At 40.1% G+C, this 23,330-nt stretch overlaps 1 protein-coding gene across 2 annotated transcripts in view; it reads right to left on the bottom strand.

Moving 5' to 3' along the window:
• NT5DC1 (5'-nucleotidase domain containing 1) overlaps window positions 1–23,330 on the bottom strand; it is a 141,089-nt gene that overhangs the window by 15,491 nt on the left and 102,268 nt on the right. For both annotated transcript variants that reach the window (XM_040474428.1, XM_040474429.1), the window contains exons 7-10: window positions 14,076–14,250; window positions 12,220–12,317; window positions 1,914–2,032; window positions 664–816 (exon numbers count right to left, since the gene is read on the bottom strand). In XM_040474428.1, coding sequence (XP_040330362.1) covers window positions 664–816; window positions 1,914–2,032; window positions 12,220–12,317; window positions 14,076–14,250 — 545 coding nt within the window. The remainder of the gene's footprint in view (window positions 1–663; window positions 817–1,913; window positions 2,033–12,219; window positions 12,318–14,075; window positions 14,251–23,330) is intronic.

The raw sequence follows: 23,330 nt of genomic DNA, 5'->3' as shown, positions 1-23,330 counted from the left end.
GGGAGAGAGAGAGAGAGAGAGAGAGAGAGAGAGAGAGAGAGAGAGAGTCAGAGTGCAAGCAGGAGAGGAGCAGAGAGAGAGGAGACACAGGATCTGAAGCAGGCTCCAGGCTCTGAGCTGTCAGCACAAAGCCTGAAGCAGGCTTCAGATGCTTAACCGACTTAGCCACCCAGGTACCCCCTTTTTGCTTTTTTATACTATTTTCCCTTTCTAGATTTATTTTACTTTTCTAGACATATTTTACTTTTCTTTACCTCCAGTCTTCACCTAAGTTTATTCTCGGCAGCTCAGGAATAAGTCTAAAGGAGTTACCAGTTTAGTTAACCTAAACTCATGAAAAAAGCGCGGAAGAACTTTCATGACCAAGCAGAAGAGACATAGGGTATGACTACAGTGAGTCTGGATCTAGCCATCTCAGCATCAGCCAAAATCACCCAGGGTTTCACAGCATTGGATGAGAGCAGACGGCTAGGAAGACAGATGGTCAGGGTCATCTTGGCATCATTTAAAAATTATCAACAAAATAAACAATAGAGCTGAGATGGCAAGAAGATCACCATAAATGCCAACAGGTTTCATCACTCTTGGCACAAACAAGCTCTTTCTAAGATACATCAACATAAAGGTTTTTCTTTCCAGCAGAGAGCTAAAGGGAATCCTTACCTCATATTTTCCTTTCTTCTCTAGAGGCTCTGATTCTTCAGGCTTCCCGTCTCTGTCCCCTCTGAGCTCTTCCAGAATGAGAACTGTCTCCCAGTTACTATAATGACGGGCTGGGAAAATGTCTGAATGCATGCTGTCACCAAAGTAAACGACCTGTAAGTCAGACAGCAAATTCCGTTTGAGGGATGAGAACTGTGCAAGAAAGTGTTCACTTCACGGAAGCAGAAAAAAATTTGTCAACAGGTATCAGAGTAAGACAAAAGTTACATAAACATCCTTGAGTAACGTCACAGGTGACTGTAAACTGGACGCATTTGGTTTGCAGGACACCAGTCTGTTGTAAGAAGTTACACAATACATTTGCAGGTAGAAGAAAGGCAGAGGCTAACTGATTTTATTCAATTTTCTGAAGAAATCAGAGTCCATATGTGTGCAGATGAACCTGCCCTCAGGATTGAAGAACTGATGACATATTACAGATGACCTGTTCTTGTTACAGTGGGTTAGATTAACAGGAGCACACATCACAGCCCTTGCCCAGGAGTTCCTGGTACCCACCCAAACCTGCCGAAACAGAATCTTGGACAGGGGGTTGGGGCAGGTGGACTCTGGGAGGCTCCCCAGTTATTCTGAGGCATTGCCCCACCAATCTAATCCATACCCCTCAATTTACAGATGAGAAACGAGAGTAAGGGAAAATGAACTAGAACCTTCAAGTCAGGATGCTCTGTCTACTAAACCCCTCAAGAATTCCCAGGGGCTTATGGCAAAGTGGGAGCCAATGGCGCAGGTCTCAGTTACACACTGATCTCTCCAATAAACGTTTTTCAGAAGAAAGGGTTCTGCTGTAAAAAATGCACCAATGTCCAATATCAACAATGTGACCAGAGTATCAAAAGCAAGTGGGTCTTTAGGCTAGTCTGTGCTGTATTTCACTTGCTGCAAAATTTTTTTGAGAACTGTTATAGGGTATCATTCCTCAGGTACCCCATACACTTATCCAGTGTATTCCCTAGAACTGTGGCTCCCTGCTTGGAATCTCTGCTCTTTTCCGTTAGAGATGAAAACCCAGTCTAGATCAACAAAGAAAGGGCTTGTTTAAGCAGAAGAAATAAGAGACTGACAGATAGGCAGAGGTAGATGATTTCCCCATAGATAACTAAGCTGAATGCATTTAGAATTATGTTTTAATTTATAACGGTTTATGTCTGTAAGTGGGCATCAAGAACTCCACCTCAATCAGAAAATACCTTGGGTTCACTTTTGCCGGTCATTTTCTTCAGAAGTTCATAAAGGTGGACAGCGTTCCCTTGGGAGTACCAGCCAGGTTTATCCAGAGATGGCAATGCCTCCTGCTCCTCATCATTCTCTGAAAATAGAGTTTGGCAATCATATGCTTTTTTTTTTTTTTTAATAATCCTATACTTTTTAATCAAGTAAGAGCACCCATATGGGCAGACCACACCAAGCATGGCTGCAGGACATGTATAAGAAGGAACCATGAGGGAATGGGAGCTAGCATTCAGTGAGCACCTATGCATTACAAGCCATGGATGTCTTTATCTCTATGTATAGACATGTGATTTTTCATATACATATAATAATATGTTTTTACCATAACAGACTCTTAAAGACTGAGAATAAACTGAGGGTTGATGGGGGGCGTGGAGAGGGGAAAGTGGGTGATGGGCATTGAGGAGGGCACCTGTTGGGATGAGCACTGGGTATTGTATGGAAACCAAGTTGACAATAAATTTCATATTAAAAAATAATTTAAAAATATGTTTTTAAAATAATTTATTTTTTAGAGCAGTTTTGGGTTCACAGCAAAACTGAGAGGTATGGAGATTTCTGATATACCACCCCCCCCCACCCGCCTCTGCACACGCATAGCCTCCCCCATTATTGGTGATAATGATGTGTCAAGGCAGGTTCATCAACTGAAACAAATGTACTACTCTCGTTGGGGGGGGGCGGCGGCGGGGAGAATACTGATAATGGGAGAGGTATGTATTTTTATTCCTCATAACAACCCTCTTAACTGAGCAGAAATCTCAGAGAAGTTATTTTGTTCAAGGTCTCAAAGCTGATAACTGATTTATTATTAACCAAGCTCCACGGTTTACATTAGGACTTCAAATGGAGGCTAGAAGACAGACCCATAAACCATCTCTAAATTTGGATTCCTGGGCCTGGATATGGCTCATGGAATTGCCACAAACAAGAAACAACTGTAGCACAAGAGAAATTTTTATCTGTCATCTTCTGTAATATCCATATGGATTGCTGTTTACCATCTTCTTTTTTTTTAATTATTATTATTTTTGAGAGAGAGAGAGAGAGAAAGAGACAGACAGACAGACAGTGTGAGGTGGGGAGGGGCAGAGAGACAAGGAGACACAGAATCCAAAGAAGACTCCAGGCTCTGAGCTGTCAGCACAGAGCCGGATGCGGGACTCGAACCCACAAACCGTGAGATAATGACCTGAGCCAAAGTCGGACGCTTAACTGACTGAGCCACCAGGCGCCCCTACTTTCCTCCATTATATTAAGAACAGGTCAGCAATGAATTAAAAAAAGGTGGACTTTAGATTGCATTTTGAACCTCATTTTGTAAAGTATTGTTTATACAATCTCCCTCATATTGACTCAGGAAACAGTTCTATATTATTAAAAATGTAGGGGCGCCTGGGTGGCGCAGTCGGTTAAGCGTCCGACTTCAGCCAGGTCACGATCTCGCGGTCCGTGAGTTCGAGCCCCGCGTCGGGCTCTGGGCTGATGGCTCAGAGCCTGGAGCCTGTTTCCGATTCTGTGTCTCCCTCTCTCTCTGCCCCTCCCCCGTTCATGCTCTGTCTCTCTCTGTCCCAAAAATAAATAAACGTTAAAAAAAAAAATTTAAAAAAAAAAAATGTAAACCAGTATTATTTTCATAAAATTCAATTATGTCATGGTTTCAATTTAAAACATTCTTAAGAACTGGGCAAAATGCATTAATTTAAGAAATCTTCCTATGAAAATATATATTCAGAACAATTTTTTGTACCTGAGTATCATAAGATGTCCAAATTATTCCTCAAATCTTTTAACTTAATGACTAATGGATTTTTTTTATATTTCTCTTTAATGTTTATTTATTTCTGAGACAGAGACAGAGCATGAGTGGGGGAGGGGCAGAGAGAGACGGAGACACAGAATCTGAAGAAGGCTCCAGGCTCTGAGCTGTCAGCACATAGCCCGAAGTGGGGCTTGAACTCACAAACCGTGAGATCATGACCTGAGCCGAAGTTGGTCACTCAACCGACTGAGTCACCCAGGCGCCCCAATGACTAATGGATGTTTAGGTGATAACCTTCAAGGAGAAAAACTCAGACCAAAGCTCAAAGTTGTTCCTATAACATGCAAACTCCCCCAAAACTGACTGAAGTTAGGAAGCAGATAAGGGTTGGATAGAGCTGGAAGAGCAATCAATTAAAGCAAATAGTAAATCAAACAACCTTTTTATTTTCTTATTGTTAAGAGCGTATGGACAAGAAAAGTAAAAACAAAGTAGTAAAATTTTATTTTTATTTATTTAAAAAAATTTTTTTACATTTATTTACTTTTGATAGAGAGACAGAGCACAAGTGGAGGAGGGGCAGAGAGAGAAGGAGACACAGAATCCAAAGCAGGCTCCAGGCTCCGAACTGACAGCACAGAGCCCGACTGTGGGCTCGAACTCACAAACTGCGAGATCATGACCTGAGCCGAAGTCGGACGCTTAACCGACTGAGCCACCCAGGCGCCCCGCAAAGTAGTAAAATTTTAGTCAGTAAAAGAGTCCCAAAATAAATATGGGGAAATGATACAGTCAAGGCTATGGCTAACAATCCTGAACAAAAATAAGTTCCATAACTTATCTTAGGTCAGAAAACCTTGCTATAGAGAGCAAGAGTTTTGTAAGAAGTTTTGTGTACCTGTGCCTGACCACTCACCTCAGCCCACAGCTGCCTGAATGTGGTTCATGTGGCAGCTCACACCTGTTCCCCCCAACTCCCAGTGTGCTTGGAGTTACTATCTTAACGTTTAAACAGTATGTATTTATGTGATTTATGTGATTTTTGTCAGTAATACACTTACATATATTAAAAGTCCCATTTTTGAACTCTATCTGCTATGCACTCACCTCTTCTACAAAAGGTAACATATATTCTTTTCCTCTCCCTTTTAAACACACATTTATTGAGGTATGAGTGATATACAATAAACTGCGCATATTGCAAACCCACCCTTTGAAGAGTCGGCATGTGTACATACTTGTTATGAGCTGAACTGTGTTCCCCTCAAATTCATATGTTGAAGTCCTAACCACCAACATCTCAGAATGTGACCGTATTTGAAGACAAGGCCTTGGAAGTTAAAATTCAGTCATTAGGGTGAGTCTAATATAATACGGTTATTGTCCTCATTAGAGATTGAGACACAGAGAATTAGGAGATTACGACACAGAAGGAAGACTATATGTTACTGGAAAAAGATGCCCCTCCTAAGAAGAGAGGCCTCAGAAGAAACCAATCCTGCTGACACCTTGACCTCAGACTTCTAGCCCCCAGAACTGAGAGAAGATACACTTGTGTTGTTTAAGCCACTCAGTCAGTGGTCTATTGTTATAGCAGCCTTGGCAATTAAGGCAATACCCACGAACCCTCCCATTTAAACAGAAGTATTAGCACATTCTTCTGCAATTTAATTAAAAAAAAAAAACTCCTCTAGATAATACATTGTTATGTACCTAGTTTTTAAAATAGATGCAGGTTCCATAATTTATTTAATAGTCATCTATTGGTAGCTATGTGAGATGTTGCCAATCTTTTGTTGTTATAAGGAAAAAGTTACAAACATGAGAGAATCCTCACAGCTTGGTGGGATCAAATAGACTCTGAGATGGAAAAAACTCATTTTCTTTTTTTTCTTTTGCTCTTTATTTCAACTATCTTTTACAGAACACTTCAGGTACGAGGTATATAGCAGTGAACTAGATGGCCCAAGTCCCTGTCCTCAGGATGCTAATATTCTGGTAGCAATCTCTGACTTGGTAGAGGTTTACTTAGCAATGATTTATAATTAAAAATATATCTCTAATTCTTTTGATTTCCTGAACTCCTTTCTATATAATGTGGACTTGACTGGACATTTAATATTTTCTCTTACATATCCCTTCTTCAATTTTGAGTTAGAAAATTTTTTTTCCCAGTTGTGCATTTTTTAATACATACTTTCTCCATTTATTCTTTGGCATGGGCAATAAGACATTTAAAAAGTAAGCTTTTTTTTTAGTGATATCCACATGCAATGTGGGGCTTGAACTCATGACCCTCGGGATCAGAGTCAGGCTCTTCTTAGCCAAGTGCCCCAAATATGTTGTAATAATTTTTATATTGGCTTAATATTGAAAATGCTGTATTTTAAAATTTATTTTTTAAAGTAAGCTCTAGGCCCAATGTAGGGCTTGAACTCATGACCTCGAGATCAAGAGTCACATGCTCTACCAACTGAGCCAGACAGGTGCCTCCCTTAAAAAGACACTTTTTAATGAAAATATCTGCTAAAATGCTTGTCTGTGTTGGGAGCCATAAAAGGAAAATTACATCTTAAGAGAAATAAATACCTTACCAGTGAGTAGGAGCAAATTTAATAGAATAGAAGGCAAAACCTTTATCTACTTTGGTTTGGGGTTATAATTCATAATTCTCTAATATTCATAATTCTTTAATAACTAATAGCAGTTAATTCTTTAAAAGTCTTTTCCTTTAGTTTATTCTTTTTTTTTAAAAAAAAATTTTTTTTTCAACGTTTATTTATTTTTGGGACAGAGAGAGACAGAGCATGAACGGGGGAGGGGCAGAGAGAGAGGGAGACACAGAATCAGAAACAGGCTCCAGGCTCTGAGCCATCAGCCCAGAGCCGGACGCGGGGCTCGAACTCACGGACCGCGAGATCGTGACCTGGCCTTTAGTTTATTCTTTAACTATCTAGCTCATTTCCATACCTAATATGATGGGAAGTTTGTTTCTTTTCAGAATAACAATCTTCAATTAATGGCTCTAAGAACTTCTCTCTTAGGGTTACTAAAATCTGTCATTGGTGATCTGACCAGTAGTATCTGCTTCACCAGAAAATTTGTTTAGAATGCAGAATCTAGGGGCACCTGGGTGGCTCAGTCGGTTGAGCGTCTGGCTTCGGCTCAGGTCATGATCGCAGTATGTGAGTTTGAGCCCCGCGTCGGGTTCTGTGCTGACAGCTCAGAGCCTGGAGCCTGTTTCAGATTCTGTGTCTCCCTCTTTCTCTCTCCTTCCCCGCTCACGCTCTCTCTCTCTCTCTCTCTTCTCAAAAATAAATAAACGTTAAAAAAAATTTTAGAATGCAGAATCTAAGGTTCTACACAGACTTACTGAATCAGAATCTCCATTCTAACAAGATCCCTAGGTGGTGTGAGTGTGCATTAAAATCTGGGAAACACTGATGTGGAGAGAACAGCAGGATTGAAAACCTGATAGAAGAACAGAAGGCATTCATTCTGGCAAGGCCAGACTAATGGGCATCTGGAGGGATCAGACAGAGTGCAGATGAAAAGGTAACTTAGCAACCAGGTTCAGAATCGCCTTAGATGCTTCATGGGGTGGGGAGCCAATGAGATTCTGTGTGTATGTGATTAACTATACTGTATGCCTCACAGTAAGTAATAAGTGACTCATATAACATATGTTTAAAGTTATTAAAATATATTTAAAACTTATATGTAAATGAAAATATGTGCCAAGTATTTGAGGGCAGCAGGCAAGAGATGGAAGAAAGGAGAGATATAAAGTAAGGGCAGGAGGATGAGGTAAGAGACTCACAGGGAAGAGAGTAATGAAGGCCTAATGGGAAGGAAACAGAGAGCAGAGAGGAGGTAGTTTAAACAGGACTTGATGTACAACATGCTGGATGTGAAAGGGTGAAGACACTGGAGGCTTATAGCTGGGGGGCAATTCACTAGATAGTCAAGTAATGAAGATAAAGATTATAAAGGGGCCAGCGTGTACGGTTGCACTTTCTAGGAGGAAGGAGAATATCAAGTCTCATTTCAGAATACGGAGCAGAGCTGTGAGCAGGAGGAAATGTGGTATGAGGCTCCAGGGAAGTCTCAGGGAAAGATTTCAGAGTGTACTGGTGACAGGTGAGGCCAAGAAACCAAAGATAGCAAGTTGGGAATCACGGTTTTCAAACTGAGGGCAGGAGGATGGGTAGCTGACAGCACAGGGGACACAGCAGTGAAAAAGATATCGTCACTCTCCTCAATGAAGTTACAATCTTGCAAGATGGACTCCTCTCCTCTACACCTCCCCACCCCCTCCCCAGGCTTTCGCACTGGCAAAAAGCCGAATCACAGCGATGGGGCAGGATGCTGCATATTTTGCCTAGAAGGAGGCACTCAGCCCCCGCCAACTCGGACGCAACTCTCCCCCTTTCTTGTCCCCATGACAATGGATGACGTCAGGCCTGTGCGACAGCTGCAAGGACACACTCACCCAGCGCCTTCCATCCCAGATACATCCTTTGCCTTATTTTACTTCTACTTTTAACCATTTGGAGCAGTGATTTGATTTACATGACACTGGAGGTTACCAGAACACGCTGACATGACTTGCATGATACAATAACATTAACAGCCATATGGAGGATGGGTGGTTTTGAGGGTTACAAGGCTGATGGGGGCGGGACATCAGTTATTAAGTACCGTCATACCCAGTAGTGATGTGAATGTATCAGTTCATACAAGGGATGATAAGGGCAGTGGCAGGAATATGGTAGGTGACCAATCTGAGAAAACTGAAGGCAGGTGTGATGTGAAGGGGAGAGAGTAACAGAAGATGACTGATCTTCCTGGTTTGGGTAAGATCTGTTGGAAAAGTTATAATGGAATTACAGAATATGGGAAGAGGAGCATCCCAAGATGGGAGGGGAGGTTAATGAGTTATAAGCACATCCCAAGTTTCCTGCAATGCTGGGGCTGTAGGGTGTGGAGAATTTAGAAGGCAGATAGAAATATGCCTCTGTAAGTCGGGGGAAAAGTGAGGTCCAGAGATAAGGAATTGGGAGTCACTCATATATAGGTACTAGCTGAAACCGTCAGAGCGGTAGCTGAAGACAGCAGGAGAAGAAAGGAAGTCGAAGATAGAATGCTGCCAAACATTAACCTTTAAAGAGAAATGTGATACCATGGATATTAGTTCCAAACTGACTAAAAACTCATGTAGACACTTTAGAATATGAAATGTAGAATGCTTTGACATTAACATTAAGGAAAACTCCGTTTGAGAAATAGGTGTGAAGCTTGGAAAATATGCCACTTAACCAAAAAGTTCACTGAACTGCATATATAGGACTGAATCAGACTTTTCTCTGGTTACTCTTCAAAGGAATAAATTTATTTGTCTTAAACATATAGAAGACTTTTTTTTGTTTAATGGAAATCAGTGAATTCAACAACGATGGTCAACAAATTTTTCCTTTAGTATTGTTAGCAATCTTTAGAAGATTACATACTGATTTAGAGGCTACATTTGTGTTGCTGTTTACTCATAGCTATTATTAACTACATAGTTTCATTTGTTTAAAAAAATTTTTTTTAATGCTTATTTACTTGTGAGAGAGAGACAGACAGAGTGTGAGCGGGGGAGAGGCAGAGAGAGAGGGAGACACAGAATCTGAAGGAGGCTCCAAGCTTTCAGCTGTCAGCACAGAGCACGACGCAGGGCTCGAACTCACGAACGGTGAGATCATGACCTGAGCCGAAGTCAGATCCTTAACTGACTAGCCACCCAGGTGTCTCCATAGTTTCATTTGTAAGAAAATAATTTTAATAACTTACTTTGTATTGATTTTGAGCACAATGAATATCTTACTGCAATAAAATATTTTGTTAAGAGAGAGAGAGAAAGATGAGGGGAAACAAGCAGTGGAAAAAAAGTAGTTACAGGTAGGCAAAGACTCAGAATCAGCAGCAAAACAAACACTACAATACAACATCATGAATTAGAGAACCTTTTTTAAAAAATTTATTTTGAGGAAGAGAGAGAGAGAGAGAGAGAGAGAGAGTGTGTGTGTGTGTGTGCGCGCGCGCAGGAGGGGCAGAGAGAGGGAGAGAGACAGAATCCCAAGCAGGCTCTGCACTGTCAGCATGGAGCTCTGTGCCAGGCTCGAACTCATGAACCCTGAGATCATGACCTGAACTGAAGTCAAGAGTCAGACACTTAACTGACTGAGCCATCCAGGCACCCCAAGGGCATATTTTGTTCTTGTAAACTGAAAATATGAGAATATGCATATATGTCCATGAGAATGGTCTAGTACAGTTGTTTTCAATGATGGCAATTTTGGATGTCAGGACAAATTTGACAATGTCTGGAGACATTTCTGGTTGTCACAAATTGGGAGGTAAGATGATTAGAGGCTAAGGATGCTGCTAAGCAGCCTACAACATATAGGACAGCACCCCCACTCCCACTAACAAAGAAATATCTGGCCCCAAATCTCAGGAGTGCAACAGTTAAGAAACCCTGGTCTAGCAGAAAGTGAGAAAGTGATGGTGGTTTTTATATACTGGTTTAATGTCTCATATAAATCCTTGCTGTCAAGAAATAACATCAGGGATTCGAATAATACTCTTTCTGTTAAACAAACAAACAAAAATTAAATGTTTCCCCCCTCTTCATAAATTTATATTTAAACACATAACTAAGTACTCAACAATGTTTATTTTTATCTGCAGGATTTTTGCATTTTCTTCCAAGAAAATCTATACCTGTTCTATACCTATTATAGTACGTATGTTGTTCTACAGAGATTTTTATTAAATTTTCACACACACCAGTAACAGAAAACAATGCACATTAAAAATACACCAAATTTTTTAATACACTGGGGACCACAAATGTATTAACTTATGCTAACAAGTTACTGAATTTTTGCACTATGTCTGTTTAATTGAAAAGTATCGAGAGACAGAAGGATGAACTGTTTAAAAACTATTATGTAGAAGAACCTATTTGCAGTCTGGTTTCTATCTCTGTGATTCTCTCTGTATCTCACATATAAGCCCATGGCTTTAAAATATCCTTCTATGAGTTAATGACTCTCCCAAATTTATACCCTGACCCTAAAGCTGTTCCCCTTGGACTCCACGCTCATCCATACAATTTCCTAATTGTTAGTCCCCGCTGAAGAATTTGTAGGCATGTCAAAACATGATTTCTTAATCACCACACCACCCCATACAAACTTTTCTTCTGTAACCTTCCTCACGGCTACATGAGGATTCACTCCTTTGCTCAATTCAAAAAAAAAAAAGAAAAATCAACAAGTCATTTTTGATTATCCTTTCATCTGCTGCTTCTGAAAGCATCACCAAGTCCTACTGTCCATCTCCACAATGCATCTTAAATATGTCTCCTCTCCATCTCCAGTACTACCTCCTCAGACCAAACTACCACGGTGTCTTACTTGGGACACACTTAGTGCCTGGTTTCTTCTTCCCTCTCTCCCCCCTCCCCCCCCCCCCCCCTGCCCCCCCGCGTGCGGTCTTGCCTCCCTTCCTACCTTCCTTCCTTCCTTCCCTCCCTCACTTCCTTCCTCCTTTCTTCCTTTCCTTTTCTCTTCTTTCTTTCTTTCTTTCTTTCTTTCTTTCTTTCTTTCTTTCTTTCTTTCTTTCTTTCTTTCTCTATTTTTGACAGTGAGAGAGAGAGACAAAGTGCAAACAGGGGAGGGGCAGAGAGAGTGGGAGACACAGAATCTGAAGCAGGCTCCAGGCAGGCTCTGAGCTGTCAGCACAGAGCCCAATGAGGGGCTTGAACTCAAACTGGGAGATTGTGATCTGAGCCTAAGTCAGGCACTTAACTGACTGAGCCACCTAGGCACCCCCATGGTTTTCCTCTTTCTATTCTTCCCACATTCAATCCATTCACCACCCTCAGCCAAAGAGCTCTCCAGATTACCCATACACCTCAACTGAATGCTTCACATAGCTTGTGGAATAAAATTCAAACCCATTGTCACAGTGTATGAGGCTGCGTGCTTCCCTAGCTTCCCCGCCTCTCTCTTCCCATGAGTCGCTGGCCTCTTCTCCATCACTGGAACTGCCACCCCTCCTCTGCTCTTCTCATTACCTGTCCCTCAGGTCCTGCCTGGTAAGTCACCTTTTCTGACTTTTTTGGACAGACCTTCCCTGGTCAGGCCCTCTAAAGTGCCCTCCTGGTTTACTCAGCAGGCAGGCATTTCCTGTTGGGTTTTTTTTTTTTTTTCAGGCATATTCGTCATAACAGGTAACATGGCCTATGATCATCCCATGCATTTATTCACCTGCTAAGTAGCAGTGTTTGTTTATGCATTTCTGTGAGGGGGGAAGAAGACTTGGTATCACTTGTATACCCCTGGTTGTATTTAACACAGAACTTTGCACCTGATTGTCAGCCAACAGGTACTTACGAAGTACCTGAATGAACAAATCTTAAATAAGGAAGAAACAAAATGTTAACTCACCGAGCGTCCAGAAAGGTCTTTGACTTGGTAAATGGGAGAAGAAACCAGGCTTCAATGCGTTTGTAATCACAATGTCAAAAAGATCTGTAAAATCATTCCTAAAAAGCAACAATATTTTTCATAATTTTAAGAAATTAGAAAAAGCCCATATAAAATAGAACTTCATCTTTACCTATCAGACCACAGAATCATTTCTTACCTTTTGATTAACTTCTGCATGCTTTCTATATATTTTATATACAGAAATAGGAAGTGGTTGAGCAAAACTTTTCCTGACGACACCTTGAAGTATAAACGTAAGGGGAAAAATGCGTATTAACTCGTTAACTCTGGGTGCGAAGCTGGCTTTCTCATGATGGTAATAGTTACAGTGAGTGAATTCAATGGCTTCTAACAACAAAAATATTCATGAGCTGTATCTTCAAATGTGGGCCCTGAACTTTGTCTCGATTTATTAGCAGGAAAAGGTATTGATAGTTTTGTGTGTTACATGGGTCCTACAGAAAGCTAGCATGATCAAGTCAGGTGATATCTTTTAGAGTGTTCACATATGAAGAAGGCATCTTCTTTTGAAAATCAGTGTGCTCTTATAGTGTGGTAATTTTTAGATAACAACAATAATTGTTTTTTGGCCTGTATTTAATACTACATTAAGGATCATTTGGGATGGCAAAGGGTAGATGGGATTCATTATAGCAATGGGGAAGACAGTAACTACAAATCTAAACTATGCTAAAGAGACCGTAAGATAGGAAGAAAAACTTTGGTTATCTATGCTAATGACAAAGAAGGTAAGAGTGCTTATTCTGAAGCATGGTCCCACTATCAGGACAGCAAATAGTCTCACAGTCTGAGAGGCACTGGGCAAGGCATCCAGGATTTCCACCTTAATTCACTTCAAGGACCCCAGGTTTATGTATTATTAAAAAGCAGAAAATCTACTGGCAGATCTAAGGATATCACAGACCCATCTAGGCTCACATGTGCTGAGGAACATGGACACCAGGAGGCTAAACAAGTCAGCCGGAGGTCAGTTTTGAGGGTTAAACTTGCTTCATACTCCCAGCAATTCAGTATTTGCTGAAATCTGAGGAAACGTTAGGGAGATCTAGTAGCCCATTTTAGAATCTGGCTCTGAGCATGGATACTCCCTGGTATTGCTCACAAGAATGACAGAAGTATTAAGACTTCCTGAAACTTATCAACTACTCTCATACTTCACCTGTGTTATGCTTATTTAAACTCCCCTCTCACACCTATGAGGTATTATTGTCCCATTTTTAAGATGACGAAATTGAGGATGAGAGAGGTGCAAGAACATACTTCAGGTCTCAGAGCAAGTTGCAAGGTAGGCTTTGAACCCACATGTGTCTTAGGTCTGTGCATTTGTCCTGCCTCGATTTTCAAGGATGTCAGGCCCATCGCTGGCTGTGCAAAATGGTGAAGTACATGGCTCCCCACTCAAATGGCTAGAGGCGCTGTACTCCAGGTATGTATGTATCTGGGAGTGAAATCTACAACTCCATGTGCCTCAACAGTCATCCAAAGCTGAGAAACCAAATTCATGGAGCACTGCTTGAAGGACATGTCGTTTATCAACTTTTCAGAACATCTAAAGCCCAGACCACCGGTGGGCTTTTAGCATCCTGGCCCCCATAACACTGCTTTGCTAAACTGTACCTGGGTGGTGTTGCTGTCGACAGATGTTGAGGGATGTTATGAGAAACAACTACATGTCTCTCAGCATTGTCTAATATAAGGATACGGTCACGGTCAAGTACTTCTAAAACAGCACTAGCCTAATTTGTTATCCAGTATTGTAGAAGACCATGAAAATGGAATGACTCATTACTTACCCAAGAATATATTCACAGAGAAGTCGACAGTAATCACTGTGAGAACTTGTAATTAACAACAGAATTTTCCCAGCATTCTTTAGCTGTCGAAGCCACTTTTTCACAGATTCAGGACAAGTGTGTAAATATCTGCCTGGATCTCTCTTTATTTCTGGAAAATATATTCCACAGTTTTCTGAAAAATAAAAATGTCAAAGAGATTTTTCTTTAAAAAAATTGTTTGAGAGGAGGGGCCAACGTGGCGGAGAAGTAGGGGGATCTGAAGTTCCCTTGTCTCTCCAACAAAGCAGTGTTGAAGCCAAAGGACTTTGAACTCCAAAAGTCCAGGAGACAGAGACAGATTCACCTCTAAAAAAACCTGTTTGACTCTGTATATTCTTCAAACAAGTTCATCTCTCTCAAAGCTATAGATAAAAAGAGAAAAACTTGGTTCAAACATAGCAATGATGCCATTGCTAACTGCTTCTTAAGAATACTTCCTGTTCTGGGGAGTCTGGGTGGCTCAGTCGGTTAAGCATCCGACTTCAGCTCAGGTCATGATCTTGCGGTTTGTGAGTTTGAGCCCTGTATCCGGCTCTGTGCTGACAGCTGGGAGCCTGGAACCTGCTTTGGTTTCTGTGTCTCCCTCTCTCTCTACCCCTCTCCTGCTCATGCTCGATCTCTCTCTCAAAAATAAATAAACATTACAAAAAAAAAAAGAGAATATTTCCTATTCTTTACTTAAGGACATGACGAATGAAAATGTCAACTGAGAATGTTGGATATTTGATAAGGACTGATAAACTGTTGAAATAGATAACAGAGGTGCCTGGGTGGCTCAACGGGTTAAGTGACTGACTGTTGATTTCACCTCAGGTCATGACCTCATAGTTCTCAAGATTGAGCCCCGAGTCAGGCTCTGAGCTGACAGCATGGAACTTGCTTGGGATCCTCTCTTTCCCTCCCTCTCTCTGCCCCTCCCCCACTTGTACACTCTCTCTCAAAATAAATAAAAACTTAAAAAAATAGATAACATAAAAAAGAATATAATCAGCAGGGTTTTTTAATTTCTTGAAAAAATGTTTATTTTCGAGAGAGAAAGAGAAAACATTCTCATGTGGGTGCAAGTGAGCAAATGGGGGAGGAGCAGAGAGAGAGGGGAACAGAGGATCTGAAACAGACTCTGCACTGACAGCAGAGAGCCCGATGTGGGGCTTGAACTCACGAATCATGAGAACATGACCTGAGCCGAAGTAGGACATTTAACCCACTGAGCCACCCAGGCGCGCCTAATCAGCAGTTTTGAGTCCGGAAAAAACCTTACTGCATTTGGAATGTCAATTAATAAATATTCTTTCAATCATTCAACAGATATTTGCTGAATACAAACGACAAATAAGTATTCAGATAATGCCCCAGAAAGGCATCTTTGGCATGAAGCCAGTGAGAGGGGAGCTGGGTTCTTCAGAGTCACAATTGTGTTGCAGATGGAATTCAGACTAGGAGGCCAGTCTAGTACAGCCTGTGAGAGGTGCTGAGATGTCAAATGGAAAAACCAGCTAGAAAAGGTCAGAAGGCACTGCAACTGACAGCAAAAGGACTTTAATCACTGAGCAGGGCCAGCAGGCACTGACCCTTTGAGTCTTTAGAGAGTCCAAGGGGTCAGTCTGAGCTCTGGGACAGATGGTGCCAGTATCTCCAGAAGTTCTGGTCAGACCCACCCTCAATGCTTGTCAGGGTGCCTTGAGAGTGGTGCATACTTAGCAGACACTTGTAGGTTTGCCTGAAATGCTACTAGATTCATAAAGTACTTCAGAGACATTGTTCTATGAGGGGTAGCATTAATAAGCAGAAAAAGAGAACCCAACTTCTTTAACTACTAAGAAAAGGACACAAGCATAAACAAAACCACAGGAGAAAGAGCTTGTAATGAATGATAAACTCTGCCACAGATGTGGGCTATACCTTTAATTCTGTACAGTCTCACGCACTTAAAATAACAGATAATCAAAGTTATTATTTCAAGAATAGCAGGAGGAAGAAGAGTCTCTAAGCAAAAAGCCAAAATGAAACAAAGACCAGAAATGGTAGCAAACACTGTTGTCTGCCTGCCCAAATCCCACCGCTTCTCCTTGGCTGGAGACACTGCTTTTCTATGAGGCTGCACCCTCTTCTGAGGGGCTGGGTGCTCAGGGAGGTCATGGGTCTCTACCAGTTGAACCTGTCTTGGTGATTCCTTCCACCTGCAGTGCAGTGAATTGTTTAGGAAGTGCTGGAGACCCGTGCCTGGCCACTGGGACCTGAGAACTCTGAGACTCTCTGGAATCTTGAATATACCACCGAGAAGACATCTACATACGAGTATACATCCCCTCTTCTACTCTGTGCTTTGCTAGGCTTGCACATTCCACCTAAGGGCAGCAGCTCTCCTCAACACAAAGCTCATGTCTGACATAACCAGGATGGTCAAGTGGAAATCTGAAAGGAACCTGGGTTCCTGATGACATCATCAGGTCTCTGATTAAGACACTGAATGAACTAACCATTGCTGAAGGTACCAGCCAAACTGGGGACTTCCGGTCACATGACTCAATTTAACAGCTTAAATATCAAGTATATCTCTTATTTGTAGCCTACAGTCCTTCTACTCAGAAAATGATATACTGCAAGAATTAATCACAACCAGACCAAAAAATAACAACCCCCACCCCCTCCCATGTTACAATATGAGAATAATATACAGACATAAAGAGACCCAGAACAAAAACAAAGTTCACACTCTTCTTGTGTTTTGCCGTACAGGAACACTATGTAAATCTCTCTGATCTCTTAATATTGTACAAACTATGTAATGACCCTTAAATAAAAGTCTACAGAGAAGAGAAGGTAGTAGTAAGAAAGGGCTAATTTAAGGCAGAGAAAATTAATAAAATGAAATAGCTAAGAATTTGTTTGTGAATGATTATCGAAGTAAAGGGCAGAGGCAGCGTCTCTCTCAGAATTTCCCAGAAAAACAAAGCTTCTATAGCAATAGAACTATTACGGGATGGAAAACAAAAGGTATGTGTATATAATGCTGAAAACATTTACATACTTAAGCATCTATATTCAGAAACGACAGCTGAGGGGCTCCTGGGTGGCTCAGTCGGTTAAGTGGCAGACTTCAGCTCAGTTCATGATATCCTAGTTTGTGGGTTTGAGCCCCGCATCAGGCTCTGAGCTGACAGCTCCAAGCCTGGAGCTTCGGATTCTGTGTCCCCCCCCCTCTCTGCCCCTCCTCTGTTCACTCTCTCTCTCTCTCAAAAATAAATAAACATCAAGAAAAAAGAAAGAAAGAAACGACAGCTAAGAAAAAAGGCTATTTTTTCCTTAGCTATGTGTGCTCAGTGCCATCTGGTGATCAAAATATGAATTACTGCTACAAAACTATTCCATTTCCAAATGAATAACAAAATAAAGCACGTACATTTAAATACCGTATTTGAAAATTCTTGCCTAAATTAGTTTTATTAGTTTTCTTTAGAGTTAATCCAAAAGAGTCCAAACATAATACTTTAGTTGGAGAAAATGACACTGGGTGTCCTCATTTTGTTCACAAGACAGATTAAGGTGAACTAAAAAAGGTAAGTCCTGTACAAACAGTTGCCCAATAGTAGACTATGGGTCGCTATTATTATAAACAATCACTGGCTGCTGTTGGGGAATATATAGTTATTCCCGTAACCTCAAATCGTTAAAGGAACAGGAGATATAACTACACAATACACATCCATCTTCTTTAAATTTTATTTTTATTGCAATCTGGCTGACATATAAGCATTGTGTAAGTTTAAGATGTACAATGTGTTGATCTTCTATTTCTATATTGCAATATGATTACTACCTTAGCGTTTGCTAGTACCTCTATCATGTCACATAACTATCTTTTCTTTTTTGTGGTGGGAACAATTAAGATCCAGTCTCTTAGCAATTTTGGAGTTTCTAATATAGTACTGTTGTCTATAATACACACTCATATTTTTATTGAACTAAATCAAGGTATTAAACCAAAGGAAGTTAGGTTGAACACACTGCATTGGATAATAATGGTCTATTAAATTATCTCCTTGAAGTGACTGTCACCTCCTAACGGTAGGGAGCCTGACTTTCTGCTACATGGACCAGCCATTCAATGAATGAATACTTAAATTAGTGCAGGGGCAGACACAGGGATATTTATGTTTATTTAAAGTCAAAGTAATAATATGATTTGTAGCATATAATCTAACTGTGAATGACAAAAAATTGTCTTATTCATGTCCTGCCAAGTCATTGTATCTAAATTACCTTCCATTTTTTTACCCCTACTGAAAAAATCATGTTTAAATATAATTTTATCTTGATAAATTAACACTGACTGCACAAGATGGGGAATTTACACCTAAGGTAGAAGGAAAGGAATGGTCTTGTTTGTTCTCAACACACAAAGTCGCCTGTGTTTTTACTTAACTTTAAAGCAATTCTATTTCGCTGCCCCTTTATATAACTCATTTTCCTAGTCTTTGCATCCCTCTCACATCCTTAGATGCTGGTATTTTCTGTATACAGATGGGATTAAAAGTACATTTTTAAAAAGCTAGTTCTAAAGAATAAAAGTTTACTAGCCCTCTTATATTAAGAATATTGGTTAATAAAGAGTCATGAAAATAATAGCAAAGTGTTGCAACAATCTGATATGCACATAAAATGTCCTGCTTGTATCAAACATGACTGAGGATTTGGAGATCTCTTGTGGTTAAAGAAAAAAAAAAGCACAACTGGAACATTAAAAACACTTTTTTTAGTTTAACAGACAATTGTGCCACATCACTATTTCTATTATCATGGAATAAGTAAGCATTTTTCTTGTTAACTGTGTCACTACTGTTTGTGTGATTTGTGGCTGGAGTTTTCAAAGCTCTTGGCCAAGGGGATTAGAGATGCTGGGATGCCAACACCTCCACCATCAGCCTCCACTTAAGGTCTGTTGCTCCCACTGCAGAACATGATACAGGAGAGATTAAAATGTTTACAACCTTTACAAGTTATAGAACAGCATGTTAGTGAACAGCTGAAATGTTTAGCTCTAAACTGTTCAAATGAACCTGGTGCAAGAGATGATATAATTAATTTTCTGAAATTAATTACATTTCAGAAATGTACACTACATAAATTTGGGGCCAAGAGATGCTGAAATATTTTTTGAAGGATAACAGAGATAAGCAATCTCAGACCTTGTCTGATAAAGAGAAAGCTTTTATTTATAGAGGGCAAACGATGAAACAAATTTAATATTAGGACAGACCTCCTGTTTAGGGTCCCTTTATGGTTTTCTTCTATCTAATATATTTGTAAATAAAGAAATCTAGAATATCTAGGTTGAGTGAAGTGAAAATCTACATGCTAAATATAATGGTTGGTAAAGCACAACAAGTAAGAATTGGAAAATGAAGTATATAATGTAATGAAAAATCATTTATAAAATTTATACTTAAACAATACAGACTTCTATCTCTGTATTGTGACCTACTTGGAAGATTCTGATTTAATTGGTCAGGGCCAGGGTGATGACACTGGTATATATATTTTTAAGTTTATTTAGGTATTTTGAGAGAGAGAGAGAGAGAGAGAGAGAGAGAGAGAGCAAGTGGGGTAGGGGCAGAGAGAGATGGAGAAAGAGAATCCTCAGCAGGCTCTGTGCTGTCAGCTCAGAGCTTGATGTGGGGCTCAATTTCCTGAATTGTGAGATCATGACCTGAGCTGAAATCAAGAGTCAGAAGCTTAACTGACTGAGCCACCCAGGTGCTCTGACACTGATATTTTTTTTAAAAGCTCCCCAAGTAACTTTAATGTGCAGCTAGGATTAAGGATTATTACTCTAAGATCTAAGAACTAGGACTCTTGCTATTATTCTCTCTATATCCTGCCTTCCTCATTGTATATCATAGGCTCTCAGAGGACAGAGCTTCTTCATTTTACAGTATCTTTATAAGTTAACATACAGCCTTATACCTAATAGGCAATCAATACATATTAATTGCTGTTGATGTGTGATGTCACACATAGGCACACTGAATGAAGGACCTTGTCTGATAAAGAGAAAGCTTATGCTGGAGACCAGTGTGAAGAGAAGGGAAAGGATATGAGGGTTGAAAATTTATAAATTTAAAAAAAATATTTATTTTTGAGAAAGAGAGAAAGAGAGAGAAAGAGAGAGAGCGAGAGAGCGCGCAGAGGAGGGGCAGAGAGGGAAGGAGACACAGAATCGGAAGCAGGCTCCAGGTTCCCAGCTGTCAGCACAGAGCCGGACATGGGGCTCCAACCCACAAACTGTGAGATCATGACTTGAGCCAAAGTTGGATGTTTAACCAACTAAGCCACCCCAGTGCCCCACAGGGGGTTGAACACTTAAATGCAAGAACACAGACAACGCTAAGGGAGACTGGCTTGATATGTTTGACCCAACAGAGGGGGTAGTAAATTATGCTGCTTGAATCTGTGATTCCCAAACCTGGGATCACAATGGTCTGTGTAGCACTTGCAACAAATATCCATTCCTGTGCCCCACTCCACAGATGTCTGATGGGGCTCCAGAGATTCACAGCTGGCTGATTAGACATTTGCAAACCTGTAGATGGACCATTTTAATCTTAGTCTACACCAGTATCTACACCTCCATGGTGATGTCACAGCCAGATAACTTTAGTCAAAATGAACACCCACTGCCACAGCGTCTCCTCCTCTAATATTTATCTCTGCTTTATGTAGACAATCTTTTAAAAATTGACCTCGAGGAATCTTTCAATTCTTTGAGAATTTCTGTAGATAAGTGGTTCTCAAACTTTACCGTGATCAGAATCACCCAGAGAGCTTGTTAAAACACTCTTACTAGAGTTTCTGATTCAGTGTGTTTGGGTGGAGCTTGAAAATGTACATTTCTATCAATTTCCCAGGTCAGCTGATAGTGGGACCACACTTTTGAATATCACTGCTGTATTAAACCTTTATAAAACCAGATAGTTTTTTTTTTAATCCTTTTTCTCCTAGAAGAAAATCCTCACTATTTGGGCTAAAAGTGCAAAATCAGAGTAAGCATGTTTAATATTACCTGATGAAAATTCTCAAACTTGTGTCTTACGTTAAAATGAATCTAAACAAACAAGGTTTTAAGTTTGTAAAAATGATTTTTATTTCTTATAATGGAAAGATATATTCAAGGGTAAATATCTGATGGGATTTTTTTGACAGTATTAATTTTACATTCTTTTTCATTTATCTATCATGAGAGTAGTAACTTTGTAGGTAAAGCAGAAAAGCCTGTGCTTTGGAGTTAGATTGGCCTAAGTTTGAATTCCAGGTTTGCCATCTGCTATACTGGTTGTATGATTTTTGAGGAAGTCTAGAAGCACAGTTAATTTTTACGAAAGCTCATTATAATTGGAGGGGTATTTGCATGTTCTTCTGTGTGTTCACTTTATTATATATATCACATCACAGGAAAACATGTGTAGTGGACTGAATACCCAAGGGGGCTACAATAGTCTCTCCCACCTCATGTGTGTCTAGAATTGGGGTTGAACTGTTCCATTCCTTTGAATGCTGACAGGCCCTTGTATTACTTCGACCAATAGAATGGGGGCCAAGTAACACTGTGTTAGTTTCAGGAGTAGCCCTTAACTGGCCTGGGAACTTCAACTTTCTGTCTCTTGGAAGCCAGGGTCAGGTAAAAAGTGCAACCAAGCTCAGACCACCATGCTGTGAGAAGCAAGTCTGAAGAAGAGCTTCAGTGCACATGCTCTAACTGCCAGAACAATGAGTGAGCCCCCTGAGACATCCAGCCTAGTCAGGCCTTCTGATGACTGCAACCACATGGGAGACCCCAAGTGCAAAGCACCCAACTCAGACCAGAATATCAGTGACAATAACAAAGTGTGGCTTTAAGCTACTAAGTTTTGTGGTGGTTTCTTATGGAACAATAGAAAACCAGAACAAGATACTTTGGAATAGTGTCATAATTCTAATTATTATCTCCATGCAATTCAAGATATATTAAGAAAACATTTGTTAATGCTTCTAGAAACATTTGAAATACAAGCAAACAGGCTCTAAATTGTTTTTGTTCACCTCCAAAGAATAACTCAAAGGTTCCTATTGTATACATATTTACAGAACATAAATACATGCATGGCTTATGTTAACATAAATCTTTTGAACAGTTTAAATAAAACTAAAATTAGCAAGTATTTAAGGCACATTCACATAGTACTTCTGACTTCTCACATACTTCAAATGTGAGCTACTTAGGAAACTGAGACAATAATCACCAGTTGCTGAAGTACATAGTGATTACAACAGGAAAAAAAATAAATCTTTTGGGATGTTTATCCCCTATTAACCTCAAATCAAAAAGCATTTGAGGTTTCTTCAAAAAATAGGTTGGTCTTCAAACAAACATGCATTGTAAAGATTATATTTTATCACAAGGGTGCACTGTTTCCTTAATTACTTTAGCTGACACACCCTCAACATCTTCAGAAATATCTTTTCTTACTAATAAAGCCAAAAGTATGCAGAACTATGACTAACGAGCAGGAAATCAACTTCAGAACGCACATAAAGATTACAGTCACTAAAGATGACTTATCCAATATCTGGTCTCACAGTGTATTATACAAACAGTAAAGCCCTAAAAGCTAGTAAGTCTGTGCCACTTCTGTACCTAGGACACACGGAACTTTAGGAAACAGTTCTTTTAATGAGGCATTAATCTGTTTTTCACCACACGTTTCCACCCAAATCTGTACTGCATCAGGTGTATCCTCTACATATTTTTGCAAAATGCCACCTGGCCAGTTACTCCAAGTTGATTAAAAAAGAAAAAGAGAAAAGAAAAGGGCAACAATAATAATTTTTTAAATTAGATTTTAATTCACATATTTTGGCAGAGGTTTTACTTTTATAATAGAAAACTAGAAATTGTAGACTTGATAAAATAGAAAAGTGTTAATATCTACTTAATATAGCAAACACAACTACATAGGATCTAAGTGTAATGCTCTACAATACTGCTGGAGGAGTAATAATGCCCTCGACCAGAATTCTTAACCCATGGTATGCACATGGCCTCCAGTGGGCGAATAAAATCCAAACACTGTTTGCAATGCTGTGCCTGTGACTATATTTGTGTGCATCTGGGGGAGCAGAGCAGGTGCTCTAGTCTACATCAGATTCCTGGGGCCAGGATCATGTGATTCCCGA

Source organism: Herpailurus yagouaroundi, unplaced genomic scaffold (assembly GCF_014898765.1).
Source record: "Herpailurus yagouaroundi ecotype Mexico unplaced genomic scaffold, PumYag 139, whole genome shotgun sequence".
Classification (NCBI taxonomy): domain Eukaryota; kingdom Metazoa; phylum Chordata; class Mammalia; order Carnivora; family Felidae; genus Herpailurus; species Herpailurus yagouaroundi.
The sequence above is the reverse complement of the archived record's forward strand: the minus strand, read 5'-3'. Positions and strand labels throughout refer to the sequence as shown.